Below are 18,197 nucleotides of genomic sequence, written 5' to 3'. Positions count from 1 at the left end.
AGCTGAGTCGGTGTAAGCCGGGCAAAGCTGCAGGGCCCAACGGCATCCAGGCACGGGTGCTAAGGGACTGTGCCATGGAGCTCTCTCCTGTCCTCCACTCCCTCTTCTGGGAATCACTTAGGACTGCCACAGTACCTTCATTATGGAAAACATCTACCATCATACCGGTCCCCAAGAAACCCCGCCCCTCAGAACTCAATCACTTTCGGCCCGTTGCACTCACCTCAATAATAATGAAATACCTGGAAAAACTGGTTCTCCGCTCCATCCTTCCAGCTGTCAGACCACATCTGGACCCCTACCAGTTTGCCTACCGGACCAAGAGAGGGATTGAGGATGCTGTGGCATGCCTCCTTCACTCCCTCCTCCAGCACCTGGAAGCACCACACAACTTCATCCGGATCCTATTCATCAACTTCAGTTCTGCTTTCAACACCATCCAGCGCCACCAGATGATCAGGAAACTCCACCACCTCAACGTCTCTCCACTCCTCATCCACTGGGTTCACAGCTTCCTCACCGACAGACCACAAGCCGTCAGAGTGGGTACAGTAAGATCTTCCACCATCATCACCAACACTGGAGCCCCACAGGGCTGTGTGCTGAGCCCCTTCCTGTACACACTCTACACCAACGACTGCACCAGCCCCTCACCCATCACCACATATTTCAAATACTCTGATGACACAGCCATACTGGCACTACTCAATGACAATGACTCAGTTACAGCCTACCAGCAATCCATATCCCACTTCACACAATGGTGCACAGAGAACTATCTTCAGCTAAATGTTACCAAGAAAAAAGAAATGGTCATCACAAACCCCAGTCCACACCATACAGTCCATATCCCCACATGCATCAATAATGAAACTGTTGAACTGGTTAACTCCTTCAAATATCGCGGACTCACTCTGGACAATAAACTCAGTTTTGTACAACACACGGTAAACTCCATAAACGCCGTTAGCAAAGACTTTCTGCCATACGAAAACTAAGAGCACTTTCTGTCGCACCTCACCTTCTGTCACTACTGAAAAGCATCATCCAGCCCATCTTACTCTACTGCTCACCCTGTTTCTTCACCATGCTAACTGCCACAAACAGGAACAAACTCACCCGCATCACACATAACGCCTCAAAAATCATTGGACTCCCCACCCAAAACCTCTCAGACCTCAACAACAGAGCCCTAACACACAGAGCACTCACTATAGCGCATTACCCCACACACCCCCTCAATCCACTCTTCTCACTCCTCCCATCAGGTCGCAGGTACAGGTCTCTGACCTGGAAACGGGCCCGTTTTAAGAAGAGCTTTGTCCCCTCTGCTATCGAGGCACTGAACAAACTGCCACGCTGAATGTTATGTGTGTTATATGTATATATGTATTTATGTACTTATGTATCTATGTATTTATGTACTTATGTATCTATGTATTTATGTGAGGCCTGCAAAGCTGTGAAAACAAATTTCCTTTTGAGGGACAATAAAGTATTGTATTGTATTGTATATTCTTCCTATGTAAGCCACCAATATGTTGTGGCCTTGTATTATAATGGGGATATTATTACAATGGGACTAGGTTTAGTAAAAGAAAATATCCAGTCAGTCCATTAAGTCAGTGGTTCTCAACGTGGGGTCCAGGGACCACCAGGGGTCTTTGAGGGGGTTCCAGGGGGTCCCCAGCAAACGGATGAATTGCTAAACTTCACCATTGTTTAATTTACAAGAAGTTAACACAATTGGAGAATGTAGAAGAATGATTGTTTTGGTCATAGTTTCACTGTTATCTCTCTACCTACAATACAGATAGTCATGGAAGTCTGGACAAAATCATATCTAACAATTAAAATATTCTCAGATTTAGGTCCAAGAGAGAAGATGTCATCAAATGGGGGTCAGTGGCCCAAATGTGGACTAAATTAGGGGTCCTTGATATGAAAAAGGTTGAGAATCACTGCATTAAGTTATGTTTTTGAACAGTGTGTTCCACAAAACTAAATTACTCACTCAACTAAATAACTGTTACATATAACAAAATTTCAATCAACAACAAAGCCATTGAAATATCCTGGTGCCTTCTGCTCCTGACTAACCAAGCTTCAGTTCCTATCTGAGTAAAGCAACAAACCTAAAGAATACTCTCTACTCTGAGAAGCTGAGTCTTGCAGACACATCTCATATTGCCGCTGTACAGTCACAACAGAAGACACAGAGTGGCGGCTGGTCACTGCGCGTCCCTTTGTCCTTGCCACGTGTCGGCGCAGGATCGTGTGAAGCTGGCTCACTGAAACACCAGATGTGACTCTGGACCAGTTCCACTCCTCCCTCAGACTCTCAGGGTGTGTTCGCTGGCTGACAGCAGGCAGGTCCAAAACAAACTGCTATTTACGGCCTCTCCTCTCACTGCAGGTTTTGAAATGAAAAATATCGACTCGGACAAACTTCTTGAGAGAATCATTGATTAAATGAAACCAAATCTAGAAAAAACAAAGTCAGGTATTTTGTTGTGTAGAGCTTGAGTCAAGTTAGTACCACATCATCCTAGTTTGTTTCAAACTGAAGGATGGAAACCAAAGTATACAGGTAGTCCAAACTGTTTGGAGTTAGAGGTTTAAGATGTTATGATTAATTTGCATTGCTGTGGCCCATCACTGCCAAAAAATACCTGGCAATATTCTTTAAATCTTGCCAGTATATAGCCAAAAAACAAGCTCCATAGAGTATGCCTTGCAAAAACTTTTTTTTGGACAAGTTTTAGGAGAGAAAGCTGTTATTGCATCAAATGTTTTTCAAGATTTAAAGCCAAGAAACAACCTGTAACCATGGAGTTATTTAGGCTTTTAGGGGTGAGTCAGTGTTTATTTCTTTTTTCACCTACTTTGATGAAACACACCGTAATGTTACATAAATGGTTATGCCATAAACTCTAAGCGGAGGTTCCTGCTGTCTCGCCCCGTCTGCCAGTCTCCACCTGCTTTCCATGCCTGGTTCTGGTTAGCACTGGTCTTCCACATGAAGCGTCTGGAGCCAGATGAGACACACACCATCCTGTGGTTGAGTTGTTATTCCTGCAAATAGCAGTTTTGGACTGCAGCAGTTTCCCCTGTTGTGGGAGATGAGAGGGAGGGTGTGAGAAAGAAAGAGAGAGAGAGAGAGAGAGAGAGAGAGAGAGAGAGGGGAGGGGGGGAAGGGACAGATAAATTGCCAGTTTCCACGTTGGGGCAGCCTTATTCCACAGGTCTAACCATGGAGTTCAAAGGAGTTTGTCTTCTGTTGGGAGTGCTGCTACTGGTGAACTGCTCTTTTCAGCAGGCTCCACCAAGGAAGAAGCCCTTGAAAAAAGGTGGGTGGCAGATATCTGATAAAGATAATTTGTGTTGTGTTGAAATACTGTTATCTACTTCAATTTTCTTTATACAACACAAGTGTCCTATTTAACCATGTGCCTAAAGCTATTTGAGTCTCAATTTTAAGAGAAATGTGCAAATTATGAATTACAAATTAAGAAAATCACAACAACGTTACCTCTTACTTTCTCTGATGCACCTGCATCAGTGAGCATGCACTACTTTCCACTGCATCTTACACTCTCTGATTTTGACCTTCCTTGTATCCCTGGTACCTGTGGATCCAGATGTGGGCAAGGATGCTGCCGTGGAACAGCTACAGAAACAGATCGATGACATTGTTCAGGAGCTCAACCTGCTGAAGGAACAACAGGCCTTGCAGACAGGTAAAACTGACTTTTTTTTTTACAGCTGAAACACAGACCTGAATTCGTTTTATTTTCAAAAACAGGCAGAAAAATCAAATTCCTCTCATCTGGGCTGGATTTCCCAAAAGCATCCCAAAACACTATCATCTTACCTTTTTGACTTACAGTGGCATTAAACTGATGGAGTCAATATTGAGACGTGTGCCACATAGGAGACAGAAAAAAACTTGAACACCTATTGGTTAGCGAAATGGTCCTTCAACCAGAGGATCCAGGTTCAAGTCCCTGTGTTGATAAGCATCCGACCTGCTGAAGTGTCCTTGAGCAAGACTCTGAACTCCGTCCCTTCTCTCTGATTTCCCAGTGGAGGTGAGGCAAGAGAATAAAGTATCACACTGGTAATAAAAAAAGACAAAACTCAGTATCACTTCCATATGTAGAGGGATAGGACATTTTTAGGGGGGTTATTGATTATATTTATTGACAGTGCTATATGAGCTACACTGTTCAGGAGGTTTATAGTCTGGGAGCGGTCTGTTTCTCTCACAAATAAATGAAGACAGATGGGGTACATGTGTAGTTTTTTGAAACAGCAGTCTTAATCTGGAGAACACATGGCAAACCCTGTCTGACCTCTTGCCCAGAACACGAAATGATATCCAGTTGTTCCGCATATCCACAAATCTTACTAGTACACATATGAAGCACTTGTCTTTCATTACGTTGATCATTAACATTCAGAACATCGTGCTCGTATCTTAGCTCCAACAAACCACTAACCTAATTTTATTCATATTATTATCAAGGGAAAGTCCTCCAAGATATCATGCCACCTGTATTATCTCCTAAGGAAAAAATTAAAGATGTTTTGCAGTGAGATCCCCCCGAAAAAAAATAAACTCTCTAACTATCTATTCCCTCTTTTTCTTTCTCCCCAGTCTGTTTGAAAGGCATAAAGATCCATGGAAAGTGTTTCTTGGCTGAGCCTTTGAAGAAGCGCTACCACACAGCCAGCGAAGACTGCAACGCCTTGGGTGGCGTCCTGAGCGCGCCCACATCCGCCGACGAGAACGACCAGCTCAGCGTCTACATCCGCAAGAGCATCGGCCCAGACGAGCAGATCTGGCTCGGCATCAATGACATGGTGAGCGAGGGCAAGTGGATGGACCAGACCGGGTTCAGTATTGCCTACAAGAACTGGGACACGTCCAACCGCCGGTCCCCTCAGCCGGACGGCGGCCAGTCCCAGAACTGCGCCGTGCTCGCGGGGACCGGTGGGAAGTGGTTCGACGAGAACTGTCGCGAGGAAAAGGCCTCTGTCTGTCAGTTCAATATTGTCTGAGCACACATATCTAATCAGACGCTTGCGCATGGTAATAAGCTGCTTTCTGTTGTGTAATCTTTCTGCAATGCCACTTTCCCTGCTATTCTGAAAGGAGTTTGTAGACCAGCGGTTCTCAACTGGTTTTGCATTGGGACCTAAATTAGATCTTGAAATCTTAGTCAATTGTACTAAACGGTGACATATAAAGTTGTTCTGTTTGACAAATGTTGTCTGGTGATTTGCGACTCTGGATCATATTCATAGATTTCAAGGCCCAAAAGACCTCCTGAGAACAAGGCTACATGGTCCTTCAATACTTAAGACCCCAAATTATCCAACAGTTGTATTGTTTTGTATGTAGCATTCCTTGTGGTTACAATAAACCCAGAGAAAGCATAGTTTAGGCAAGAATAGGCAAGGGATTGTGGGACAGGATCACTTCCAAAACCTCTGCGTTCATTTCATAGAAGTGTACATAGACCCATAAAACATACAAGACATACATTTTTGCAACAATATCAGATACATGGATATTGGATGTTCTCAATATTTCTGCAATAAAAGTGTGTTTAGGTGCTGGCACCCGGCACAAATGTCAAAACTGGGTGGGATTTTTTAAATTTGCAAATGTCCGCAACCCTGTAGAGCGGTCCCATGACTCACCAGTTGAGAAACACTGGTTCAAACCAAGTGATCCCATGACTGCTGTGCTTTGGCGCAAAAGACATACATGGAACCAAAATTGATATTGGATTTTCAAAACCTGCTCCATTCCTTAAACAGATTATTTCTGATTGCTCTGTCTTGCAGTCTCCTATTTTGACAAAATGTCTAGCCTGATATAACCTGAAAAATGTACATTAATAAATCATGAAAATCCTATTGTTAACGCCATTACTGATAATTTCATAAAACCTCACACCTGTTCCCAAAAAGTGAAGTACCTGGTAGATGTTTAAAACTGAATGCATAGAACAAAAAAAAGGCAGACTTGAAAATTGTGACACTTGCAGCTGCAAGAAATGTGGTACTAGTATGAAAACTTGGCTTCTGCCTTGGTTGTTTCCAGTAAAACACTTGTCTGTGGTAAACAGTGGCTACCACTCTGAAGTCTGCAGCCCTTCCACACCCTCCCACACCCTCCTTCACACTGTTTTTTGTGGCTAGAGTTCCTGTGGTTCCAATTAGATTCACCGTCCAGAATTCAAAAGGTCGAAATGTTTTAGTCTAAGGGAGAAAATAAAATGTCACTGCCCAGTGTGTGATGACAGTCATTATCTCAAGGAGTAAACTCGTTTCCCACCAAACCAATTTTGATAGAATTTATTGTAAAAACAGGTAAATTGTATTTACAGGAAAAAAAAAAAAAGGAAAGCCAGATCTCTTTAAAAAAAAGAGTAGATAGTAAACAATATAAAACACTTTTAAAAACGCCTACAAAAAAAATAGCAGAGGTACTTGCATATTTTTCCCCAGTGTCCCTGCTCCTGAATCCATACCGCACAGGTTGAGATTTAATAAAACTAGATAAATCAAGCATTAAACAACAAGATCATAGCTTCTACTGTAGAAGGTTTGGAGATGACGGAGTCACTCCATTGGCAGCTGTGTCTCTCTGTCGTCTGTCGACGACATCCGGATCACATTCAAGAGTCCGCCGAACCCAGATTCCCTGAGTGTAATTCACAGTTCTCCCCTTCAGGACACTCTGGGGAAGCCTGGTGCTGTAACGAGATTTGAGTAACAGCAGTCCATCATGCCAGTCACAGTACGATCCCACTACAAGGAGTCATCTCTTATCATATCAACCATTGGCTGCGGTTCCAGGTCTGCACCGGAGAGCCGAATAGTGTTCATTTCCCCTGTGCTCTTGAATGTGTACAGTTCATTGTCCACCATCCTGCGGTCTTGGAAGCCGAGGCTGTCCTGGCGGTCGATGGGGGTGCGGGGTCGGGATGGGATGAAGGTCTCCGAGGGGTCCAGGAACGGCTTGTACTGGTCCATCTCGGGGTCCGCGTTACCGTCTGGCTCTATTATGACAGGGGGTTCTCCGTCAATGGGCCCAGTGAATGTCCGGTAGGAGTCAACCTGCATTCCCTTGAAGTGGTCTTGCATGCTGTCCGCGTAGCTGGAGTCACGCAGCAGGTGACCGTACACCATCGTCTCGTCTATGGAGGCGTAGACGTGAGAGTCGTTGTCGGACCGTGCTTTGGCGAAGTGCCTGTCACCCGGGAGGAAGATATTCCCTTTGCCGACATAGATGGATGACGTGTTCATCTGTCCTTTTTTCTTTTTCCTGTTTGAAAGATGAAGACAGGGTACAGTTATTCAGTCAAGCTGACAACGCACAGTACAAAAGAAGCTCTTGATGAGCATAACGATGGCAGATCAGTGTCATCAAAGGCCGCTTGAAGAATATATCTGACAACACCACAACAAAGAGAAACCGCTGCTGACAGGTCACAGAAATGATACTTTGACACTTGTAACAAATTTACTACAGAGCCTACCCCAAAGAAACCAAACATTGTTGACAGTGTTGCTACAGGTGTACTCACTTTGTGATCACGCATACAGCAGCCAACACTGTGACAACGAGGAGAAGAGCTCCTGCTATTCCGAGGAGGATGGCTAGAAGATCTGTAAAGACAAAAATGAGAGACAATAAGGGTCATTTACTCATATGCTCACCTTGGAAAACACACTGTATAGCTTACTGAGACAGATTATACTGAAATACACGATTATAACAACAACCCAATGTGGAGTCTGCTTACTAGTCTTCTTCTGCAGAATGACTTTGGTCACCGCTCCAAACTCTCCGTCCTCCGGCATACAGTTGGACATGTTGAGGTAGAAGCTCCCCGGCACCTCCAGCTTGTCCTCTACCATCTCATCCTCCCTGCGGCTCAGCATCTCCTCCTCAGACCCCAGCCTCTGTACCTTGATGCTCGTGTGCCTCTGGCTGCATTTGGGCTGGCTGACATTGACAAACTGCATGGCTGCCTTGTATCGGCTCGGCAGATTGACGATCCAGGATACAGTGGAGGAAGGCTTCATACCGCCAGGCCAGTTGGGGGTGGCCAGCAGGGCCGGAGAGGACATCTTAGGGCTGACTGTGTAAATGATGCTCTCTGAAAGAGGAGGATGCAAATAATGTTCAGTATCATTATAATGTGTGAGTAATCTCCACTGTTCTACAAATTGAAGAGAAGTCTCCACTGTTTGCGGTACCATAGTGCCCCCTCGTGGATTTTTAAAGTAGAGTGAATGTGCTCGATTTGACCATAATTTCAATGCAGTATGACAGTATAGTAGAGCATGAGAAATTTTAAGGGGGAAAATGGATACTTTTCAATTATTATATCCTAAATCTGCGATGTTCAATGCATTTCAGGAATTATTTTGGGTTGAAGTCTTGTAATTTACTTGGTGTACACACTTTCCCTCAACCTGCCTCGTCTACTTCTACTAAAATGATTTCCTACATTTCCCACAATGCCTTTCGATATCCCCCAATCAACTCACCTGGTCTTGTTGCATCCAGGTTTTACATGTAGGTGGAGAGCAATAACAACTGCAATAGTGTTAGTGGTTTCCTATATTTCTCAGAATGACTTTCAACCCCCCCCCCCCAGAGAACGGCTGTGAACTTGTTTGCATTCAGCTGTCGGTTATACATGTAGGCAGAGAGAGTAAGAGAGCGAGTGTTTTTTTCCAGTCGAGAAAAAGTGAGAGTTGCACCCTTTACTCAAAATGCAACACGTCTTACAGCTGCATTGTATTCTAAGTCTAGAAAGACGCCCCTGCTCTTTGATTCTGAGGGGTTGACACCAAACCTGACATTTACTGCTGATGTTTTAGATAGCTGCAAATTTTTCTGCTATCAAACTTGTTGCTGTACTGGAAATATCTCAACGTGACGTCACGTTGTTTATGTTTGGCCAGTTATCCATGGAAATAAGAAGACTACACCACTAAACCACAAAATGGGCCCAGAAATTTAAGGTGCATCACCAGTAGCTGTTTTAACACTGTTTGCCTTTTTTAAGGGTGGATTTACCTCATAAAAAGGACAAATATTCACATTGTACCTGAGATCTCTTTGCTGAAGGAGACATTAAGAAAAGGCCCCCTGGTCTTGGTGAAGTCCTGGGCTGTAGCTGTGACAGAGACATTGGCGTGCACCTGGACTTTCTGGATGATGCCCTTAGAGCAGAAATCCCCAATGGAAGACCCATCGCCCTCGGCCACATGCAAGGGCACAGAATCGTTGCACTCCTGGCCAGGCAGCGACTGTCGGAGAGACCCTGTAGGAGAAACCAATTCCACTGTACCGTCCTCGGGGCTGTTCAGGTGCCAGGTGAAGCTGTGGAGCGGCATGGGCAGGCAGGAATCCAGCTTGGGCACAGTGAGGAGCGTCCCACTCACAGAGCATGAGTTAAAAGTTTGGCACCCTATTATTAAAAGGCACACAATCACATGGGAGGCTAATAGTGAGTTCGTAGGCAGTGGACACTACCCCAGAGACAAACACATCAACATTTTCTAATAAATAATACATTCAGACTTCAAGACAGGCATCAGAATACCTAATGTTTCTGTTTCTTCCAAGTGAAATGTGATAGAAATTGATATCAATACAATCAAAAAACAAAGAACTAACTGCAATAATTCCAGAGGTGGTGACTATTTCATTGTTATTCAGTGAAACTAAATGTCTTTAACTTTGTATGATATAAAAGCATCTTACCAATAATTTTACTGGCAGTCAGGCGTACATCTTCATTTGGACAGTCAAGGAAGGAGAGGCTGGCCTTGGTCCCAGTGGCCACATTGATCTTCTTTTTTACCTCAGAGCCTATACTCATCTCACAGTAGGGATCAGACCCCACTTTCTCTATCTGCAGGGACACCCCTTGCTTCTTGGTTAGATCCACTGTACACATAACTGAGAAGGAAATACAACACAGAGGGACAATACTTTAGTGATCAAAAAAGGCATTTGTATTGGAAATGCATTCATCTATACATGATGGTATTTTGTCTTGTGTAGTATTCATACATCCAGAGAAACCAAAAATGTTGCATCTGTTTTTGGTTTTGGTTATTGCTACCTATAATAAACATATGCCATTACAACAATCTTGCATACTGGCACTTCAGACTGGGTATGGGATAGGGCTGGGCGATATGGACCAAATCATGTCTCGGTATTTTTAGACTGAATGGCGATACACAATATATATCTCGGTATTTTCTACGAAGTGGGCTAAATGTTCAGTTGTAAGTAGGGCTGGGCGATATGGACAAAATCAAATATCACAATATTTTTAACCAAATACCTCGATATCAATATTGCCACAATATTGTAGGGATGACTGTTGGTGCTTTAACAAAATATAGAGATTTTTGATAAATAATCATCAGTAATGTGGATATAATGACTAAGTGGGTAAAGGCAAATAATAGAACAGCTAGAACAGTCTGGTAAGTTCAGAAAATTATATCACTTTACTGTAATGCAGCCTTTAAAACCAGGAAAAGACAACACTTATGCCATATCACGATATTCCGATATCCAAAATGTAAGACGATATCTAGTCTCATATCACGATATCGATATAATATTGCTATATTGCCCAGCCCTAGTATCGGAAAGCAAAAATGATCAGCACTGTACCAATTTTTGCCATCAAAAGGTCCAGAACTTTAGAGACATTCAATGAAATCTGTTAAAACATTACATTTACACATTACATTTATATATTTCTGGTCATTTGTACTAAGAAATTTAAATGAGCCTGGTCTGATTCAATCAAAACAACTGAAATGTAAAACTGTTACAAAAAAATAATTTACTCTCTCACATAATATATTCTTTCATTCAACCTGGAATGGTATCGAAAAAAATGACCTTTGTGGACCAGTATTGAATTTAAAGTATCAGGACTGTAATCAGTATCATAAAATCCAACGTGACTCCTCTTCAGACACCCAGCTGTCAGTGAGAGCAGATCTACGCACCTGGATGGCCACTCCTCATCACAGAAACTGTGAATTTCAGGGCGAGTCCCTGTAGTGTCGTGTTGGTCTCACAGTTCCACAGCAACATCTTGAAGTTGCCCTGCTTATGCGCTGGCTGAGGGTCCGTCAGCGTCAGTTTGGTCACCTTCTTATCCTCTTTCTGGTACTCCACCATCACTTCCTTCTTGAGGCATTCTGGGGCTGTGTGATCCTGGAAACGCATTGTGTAGTTGTGCATGCCGGGCACGATGAAGTCCCACATCATGTGCTGGTTGTCAGGGAAATCACTGGGGTAGTTGGCTGTGATGAAGTCTGTATCCGATACGCCTCGTGGTAGGTTAACTGTCACTATGGCCAGTGCTGGCAAGACACAGGGAGAGAATATTGTGGTTTAAATGATGCAAAGGAAGTCATCAAGGTTCTCTGTAAATGAGCTTGTAAATGCAAAAGAGCAGTTCTAGTAATTAAACAGTTATTCACAGCCTCTGTAGCAATACCTGGAAGAGAAAACTGTTCACAGGGATTCATTTTCCTATACTATCTCCACAATGACTGAACGACACTTACTGGTGGTCTCAGACCCAACACTGAGTTTGAAGTCCAAAGGTTCGAGCTTCCTGTCCCCAGGCACCTCTAGCAACATTCGGCCCTTGTAGAGCACCTGGATGGTCGTCACAGTGCCGCCTTTGCAGTAGGTGCCGATGGTTGCCGGTCCGCTGCGCAGATAGGTCACGATGGTGTAGGTGTGCTCATCTGGACAGGTGTTGCCATTGGGAATCTGTCGCATTCCTGGTTCTGGGAAGTCCAGTTGGAAGGCATGAGTGGAGGGAACCTTCAGGTCCCAGGTGAACGTCCTGTTGAAGTCTGGGAACATGGAGGACTCGGCCTGAACGACATCACCAGCACAGGAGGTCTCTGTGCAGTCTGGAAGAGGTGGATATAGAAGAACATATGATGCAATGTCATTAGTTTCGGGATTGAGATTTGTGTTGGCAAGGTACCAAGTCAACCGCATCATTACGGTTAGGGAAGTCAAAAGCATCAATATGAATCAGTCTGCAAACTCTACCAAGCAATCATTTAATATAGGTAATTATCAAATTAAACAATGCCACATTCTTCCGAAGTTGTCTTGGAGAGAACAAACTGTACACGATTAATTAAGACACAGAGGTGTTTATTTTCCCAGCTGTTTCTACCAGCTCTATACTATAGATGATAGACTAGTACAGAATTAGACATGATGCATCATTCTTGCAGTGAATCTTGGGGCTTCCCATTCATTCTAACTGGTTGTCAAGTAAACCTCTGGGGATCTATATCCATCTTCATCCTCAGCGTTCTTTTGTTTTGGAATTGTACTTTGGATGTTAGATATGACGTCAAACGTATAATGAAGGACAAGAATGCGCAACCACGCATATTGATAAATGGTAAATGGTGACTGCATTTATATAGCGCTTTTATCCAAAGCGCTTTACAATGCCTGCATTCACCCATTCACACACACATTCATACACCGATGGCGGCAAGCTACCACGCAGGGTGCTGGTGCAACCATCGGGCGCAATTTGGGGTTCAGTATCTTGCCCAAGGACACTTCGACATACGGACTGGAGGAGCCGGGGATTGAACCACCAACCTTCTGATTAGTGGACGACCCGCTCTACCTCCTGAGCCACAGCCAAGAAAGAACCTGTGTATCAATGTTAGTTTTACCATTTTCAGCTAAATATGTTTTGCATCATGCACAGCTGCTTACACCTTCTTTTAGACAGGAACATGAAGTGATTCTCGTGGCCAACAGAACACACATGCAAGACTATGCCTGAAAAAAAATAAAAAAAAGACTGATATCAATGCTGATTTTCCGAGCTTCGTACCAATTTCTCTGTTGATCTCCACACTGAAGAAATCCTGAGGCTGAGGACAGCCAAACTCCACCGAGGTGTTACGAGTGTCTGTCAGGCGTAGATATTTTTGGTTGCATTTCTGGTTGGGCTCCTCGCCTACACACACGCTGCAATCCGGCTCTCCAGTCTGCCTACTGATGGTGACTCTGGTGTCAGGGTCAGGGATCACGGACATCATTCTGCTCCCTGAAGACGAAAGTAGTGCAATCAGATAATTGTCAGACCAGAGGGGTATTTCTAGAAGCAAGATTTCTCAGCCAGATGACGCCTCAGATGAAATTCATAATGAGAGATCATTACTTGGTACGACTACAAGATATGCATGAAAATCAAAAGATCAAATTGAGAAATTAAATAAATAGTTCTGTTTTTCTGGTAAGAAAGCAAGCGTGAAGGGACAAATTACCCTTACCTCTTGCCGCTGCTTTGGCAGTGAATGCAGTCGAGTCCAATTCTCCTCCTTTGGGGACTTCTACAGTCACAGTGGTCTTTCCAAGCAGATCCAGTTGAGACACAGGTCCGCTCTTGCAGTAGGTCCTAGTTTTCACCTCTGCTTCACTATTAGTTGTGCTGAGCGAGTACTGGTAGCCATCTTGGCATTTGTCTGCTCCAGTCATCTCCCTCAGTCCATCACCAGGGAAGCCCAAAGTTAACATGGTTTTCCCTGGTACACTTATGTCCCATGTTAGGGATCTTTTGAACTCCTTGAGGTCGGGCTGAACTGCTCCTGTAGCAGGGTTGCAGGAGGTCTTGGTGCATTCTGGGTAAAGAAAATAAGATAATGTTTGAGTTTTCCGCATTTAACAGACATTCCTTTCCGGCGCAAGTACAATAGCAAAAAAGGCTTTGATTTATATATTACCAAAATTACAAGCAGTCAATATATAAGAAGTGAAAGGGTCATGATAAGTTTTAGTTAACAATATTGAATACAATTTTTACACATTGTTCAGACATTCATGCACATCAAGCCTTTATCACTTCCACTGTCCTCACCTATTTTCTTCTTGATCTGGACACTGAACACTTCCTGAGGCTGAGGGCAGCTGAACTCCAGCGAGGTTTTTTGGGGGTCAGGCAGTGTCAGTTCTGTAGGGTTGCAAGTGGAGGGGTCACCAGAGCACACATTGCATTCTAGTTCATCAGGATCCCTGCTGAATACCAAGGTTGTGCCGGGGTCATCGGTTATCACCATCGTTCGGCCCTCTGAAGGGGTGAGAAGGAGAGAGAGAGAGAGAAGTCAGTAAACTGAGAGCAACAATGTTATTTGCATGCGCCAGATATGAGCTTACTTGTAAAAGAAGAGTCTGTATTCAATAATATTTCCTTACTCAATGGCTTGGCGGAGGCCTGGAATAACACAGAATCCACCTTTGCCTTTGGTCCAACTTGCAGAGACATAGCAGCTTGATTGGGCAGGTCTAAATTGGTCACAGAACCCCCTCGACAGTAAGCCTGAGTTTGGACATTGCCGTTCGGTTTTGGTCTGACCACTGAGTACTGAAATCCATCAGGGCATGACTTTGGTTGAGATGTCTCCTTGAGCCCCTCTCCAAGGATGTACAGATCCACGACAGTCTTTTCAGGGGCTTTCAGGTCCCAGGTGAAGGTTCTTGTGAACTCTGTGAGGAGGGAGGGTTGAGCTTCTCCTGTTGCAGGGCTGCAGGTGTCCTTAGTGCATTCTGGATCACAAATAAAGAGAAGAGTAATTCCCAAACTGGTTTTACAATTCAAACTCAGAGAGTGGATTTAATTAAAATCTGCATATTTATTGCACGTCTATGAGTCATGCTACAATGTAAATGTAACTTATTTAACTTAGAGGGCCCTTATTCAAATTTTCCTCTGGTGCCGTCTATGAGTCATGCAACAATGTTCTTCTATTTCTTCTATTTATATACATATATGATCAAAGATGTTTAACAAAATTATATTGTATTTTATTTGAGTGGTTAAATATAGAGTTCATTCAAAAATCCATCCTTTTTTACAGGCAGTTTCAGACAAACTCCAGTAAATGCATCACAACTGGACTTCCTGATTCCTGATTGGCTCCCTTCACTAAAGAATTACTGAAATCCTTCCAATCAGGCCAATTTGCAGCATTTGAACGGGAAAGCCTCCACTCACCAGCTTTATCTCATTTGAATTAGAGGAGCTGGTACTGTCAGCCAATCGGGGTCCAGTATGTGACTGTTCTGCCTATGAGGGCTAGTCTTCAAATTCATTCAGTTTAACAAATTCAGTGAAAACAAAATCATGAAACCTGAATTATATGGGATCTTTAAAGTTCCAACCAACAGAGCAAGTATTTGCTAGTGCCTTACTGGAAAAGAGATCACCACACTATCTTTAAACTCACCAATGCTTCTGGTAATTTTGACGGTGTAAGCCTGTTCAATCGGCTGGGAGCAGTTGAACAGCAGTGTGACCTCTTCCTCAGGTACCAGAGGAAGAGAGGAGTGGCAGGAGGTCTGGGTGTCGTTCACACCACTGACTGTACACACAGCACACTGATCGCGAGGCAGGTCAGTGGACACAGTCACCACTGAGCCTTTGTCCGGTCGGACCGCCATCTTTAGGCATTCTGAGGAAACAGATCAATGTCAGACAGAAGGAAGCAGTTGCCAATACCTGAAATATGTGGTCAACATCGATCAATCTCAAAATGTGAATTTTTTTGGTTGCTGAGGAAATCAACACATTGCAAAACTCTTCATCAATGCACAATGAGAGAAGGCACCATCATTGCCAAATATATCCTGTTTCGACAGCACATCCTCCAGCTGCTTGAATATGAGGAAGAGCATGCTTAGACCCATTCCCATGTTTGAACTCGAGTCCCATGGATATTGCACAAACACACATCCTTACAAGCAACAATGTCCGTTCTCATGAAAATGTAGCTCATGCTGGCTATGATATTCAAATCAAAGGAAAGAATCAGATCACTGGACATTAGTTTGAGCGGAACAAAGTCCAACTGTCCTTCATAATGAATTAAGCTATCAATTCAACACCTCAGCAACTTTCAGGATATTAATCTAGTAGCAAAACATATACACCGGCGCTGCCGCTTAAGCAAACAGAGCAGTTCCAGGCACACCTGTCGCTGTGTACTCTGGTGGCAGACTGAAGCAAATTCATTGAATTCTCATTATCATGAGTCATGCTGAGCAGGTAGGGGGGATCTCAAGGTGAGCCAGTGTCTTGTTTTAAAAACATGAATAGCTGCTGTCTCTGTGATATTTGACTCTCCTGTGGTGGCTACCCCCACACTTCTCCATTTGAGTAACTTGTACACATGTAGCCTTATCCTTTTACAAAGCTTAGATGAATCCATTGTCACTGTCTCCTCTGTGATTTTATGCAGCAGGGTGTAATTTTAGTTTTGGCTCTACATCTGTCCCCGTTTTGGTTCCATGCAGTTATGGTTCTAATGCAGGTTGAGTTGCTAAAAACCTGTTCCTTTTTCCTTTACCACTTCTAACCATTAGGAATACATTTCTTTATGTTTTAAAGGCAAATTTGGCTAAATCAAGGTGTTATTTCAATTCACATTCACTCTGGCAGTAGTGCCAATATTCTTGCTGCAGTAATGTACTGTCTGTTTAATGAAAAAACCTGTTACTCTAAGGTTTTTAAGCAGTGTAAGTTCACACACAAGAAGAAGCAGGGAATTCTTGACCTCAACAAAACTTGCAAGGACTTGAAACCGAAACAGAACAATACCACAGCATTTACATAAAATATGGGCTAGAGGGCTGTCAAAAGCCTTCCTATGGGCCTCCTTGTAACAGTAAGCGATGGGTGTGTCAGTGGTGTCACAAGGTGCAAAACAGTGAAACCTAGCAGTTGTAAAGGTGTTTGTTTTCAGCATCAACTTCCACAAACATTGTGAAGTGTGGAAGGAATAAAATACACATTGTTGGTTGCAACTACTCCAAAAACAGTGAAGTCAATGGGGAAGAAAGCACAGAGTTCAAATCTGCTGAAAATCCGCTTTCGCTTGATAAAATGCCCTCCAGATTCATAGTACAACAGATTGCTGGTCAATCATTAATGAAGCCATGATGATTTCATGTCTCTGAGAGCACCATAAATGTCTTGTAAACCTTTGAAAATGGAGGTTTTATAAGTCAGGGCAGCAGGTTACTCAGCATGTGCTTCAGTCTCATTTCATCACCGTCAAGTCAGTCAATCACCTGTAATGTTGCTTAGAAATCCTTTATATCCTTCAATATGTGGCCTGATCATGTTTTATCAAAATAAACAGCATGTACTTATCATAATTACATTGTTTGACCCTAGCAGGACAGACTTGCACTTGTAAATATGCAAATGATGAATGATTATTATATTACAGTAGCCGATTTACCAATGTATCGTGATAGGCTAATTTAATACATTTTCACAAATGTGCTGAAAAACAATACAGTAATAGGACATTAAAGCAAACCAAACTAACACAAGGTCCAACACTACATGTTGCTCGCTGACAGACTACAGATTATTTTCTCACCTGACAAGTTGAAGCCCGACAAAAACAAAACTCCCAGCAGCGCCACGGCGCAGGTCGCACAGAGCTGCATGTTCACTAATAAAGGTGAAGAAAAATATAAGTAGATAAAAAAAAATAGATGCCTGTTTACTCTCAAGTACGCGGTCTTTGCATGTTTTTTTATTAGATCCCACGCTAAAACAATTGCGATGGCGTTGACAGCCTCGCAACTTCCTGATCCTGCCTTCCCTCCTTACCTGTGGGCGTGGACCGCAGGTAGGTTACGGTTACCTGTCCAAACTTGACGGGTGAGGATCGGGCCCTGCCGGTGTACCCGTGAGCCGAAACGAACAGCTAGAGCTGGCAAATAGACTAATAGATCGGGACCTTGTGTGACTTCCCCTCGTTGGCACAAAGGATGCCCTATATTTAAACACATTCAAACCATGCCAAGGATTGTTGGCACGGGGTTGTGTATCCCCAAAATGAGACAGAGGGAAGGGTGTGGATATGGTCGACAGAGCTAATTCTCCGGATATAGGCTGCATTAATGACCACAGTGTACCACAGTGGAGTAGATAAATGGACCATCACAAAAATATGATAAGTCTTTCTCTCCCTGGCGAAAATGAACTGTAATAATCCTCATAAATCCCTACAGGAGTGTTAGTGATATTATAGCGATACCATAGGAGATTTAAAAAAAAACT

The 18,197-nt window shown here is 43.4% G+C and overlaps 2 protein-coding genes across 2 annotated transcripts; one reads left to right on the top strand and one right to left on the bottom strand.

Moving 5' to 3' along the window:
- Positions 1–3,238: 3,238 nt before the first annotated feature.
- Positions 3,239–6,214, top strand: LOC139650755 (tetranectin-like). Its single transcript, XM_071527502.1, has 3 exons — positions 3,239–3,350; positions 3,642–3,740; positions 4,661–6,214. Exons 1-3 carry the CDS (start codon positions 3,254–3,256, stop codon positions 5,062–5,064), a joined length of 600 nt encoding a protein of 199 aa, XP_071383603.1. The 5' UTR covers positions 3,239–3,253; the 3' UTR covers positions 5,065–6,214.
- Positions 6,215–6,354: 140 nt separating this feature from the next.
- On the bottom strand, positions 6,355–17,716 carry cdcp1b (CUB domain containing protein 1b). The gene is made up of 13 exons (XM_071527501.1): positions 17,509–17,716; positions 15,349–15,573; positions 14,318–14,668; positions 13,983–14,192; positions 13,399–13,746; positions 12,957–13,172; positions 11,641–11,997; positions 11,074–11,433; positions 9,800–9,997; positions 9,141–9,503; positions 7,824–8,180; positions 7,605–7,686; positions 6,355–7,342 (listed from the first exon to the last, which is right to left on the bottom strand). Exons 1-13 carry the CDS (start codon positions 17,576–17,578, stop codon positions 6,826–6,828), a joined length of 3,654 nt encoding a protein of 1,217 aa, XP_071383602.1. The 5' UTR covers positions 17,579–17,716; the 3' UTR covers positions 6,355–6,825.
- Positions 17,717–18,197: the final 481 nt, after the last annotated feature.

The sequence above is a fragment of the Centroberyx affinis genome, unplaced genomic scaffold, assembly GCF_046629955.1.
Source record: "Centroberyx affinis isolate AG114_WGS23_722 - 3 ecotype Tasmania unplaced genomic scaffold, CSIRO-AGI_Caff_v1 ptg001542l_1, whole genome shotgun sequence".
Lineage (NCBI taxonomy): Eukaryota > Metazoa > Chordata > Actinopteri > Beryciformes > Berycidae > Centroberyx > Centroberyx affinis.
This window is presented reverse-complemented; position numbering and strand designations above follow the sequence as displayed.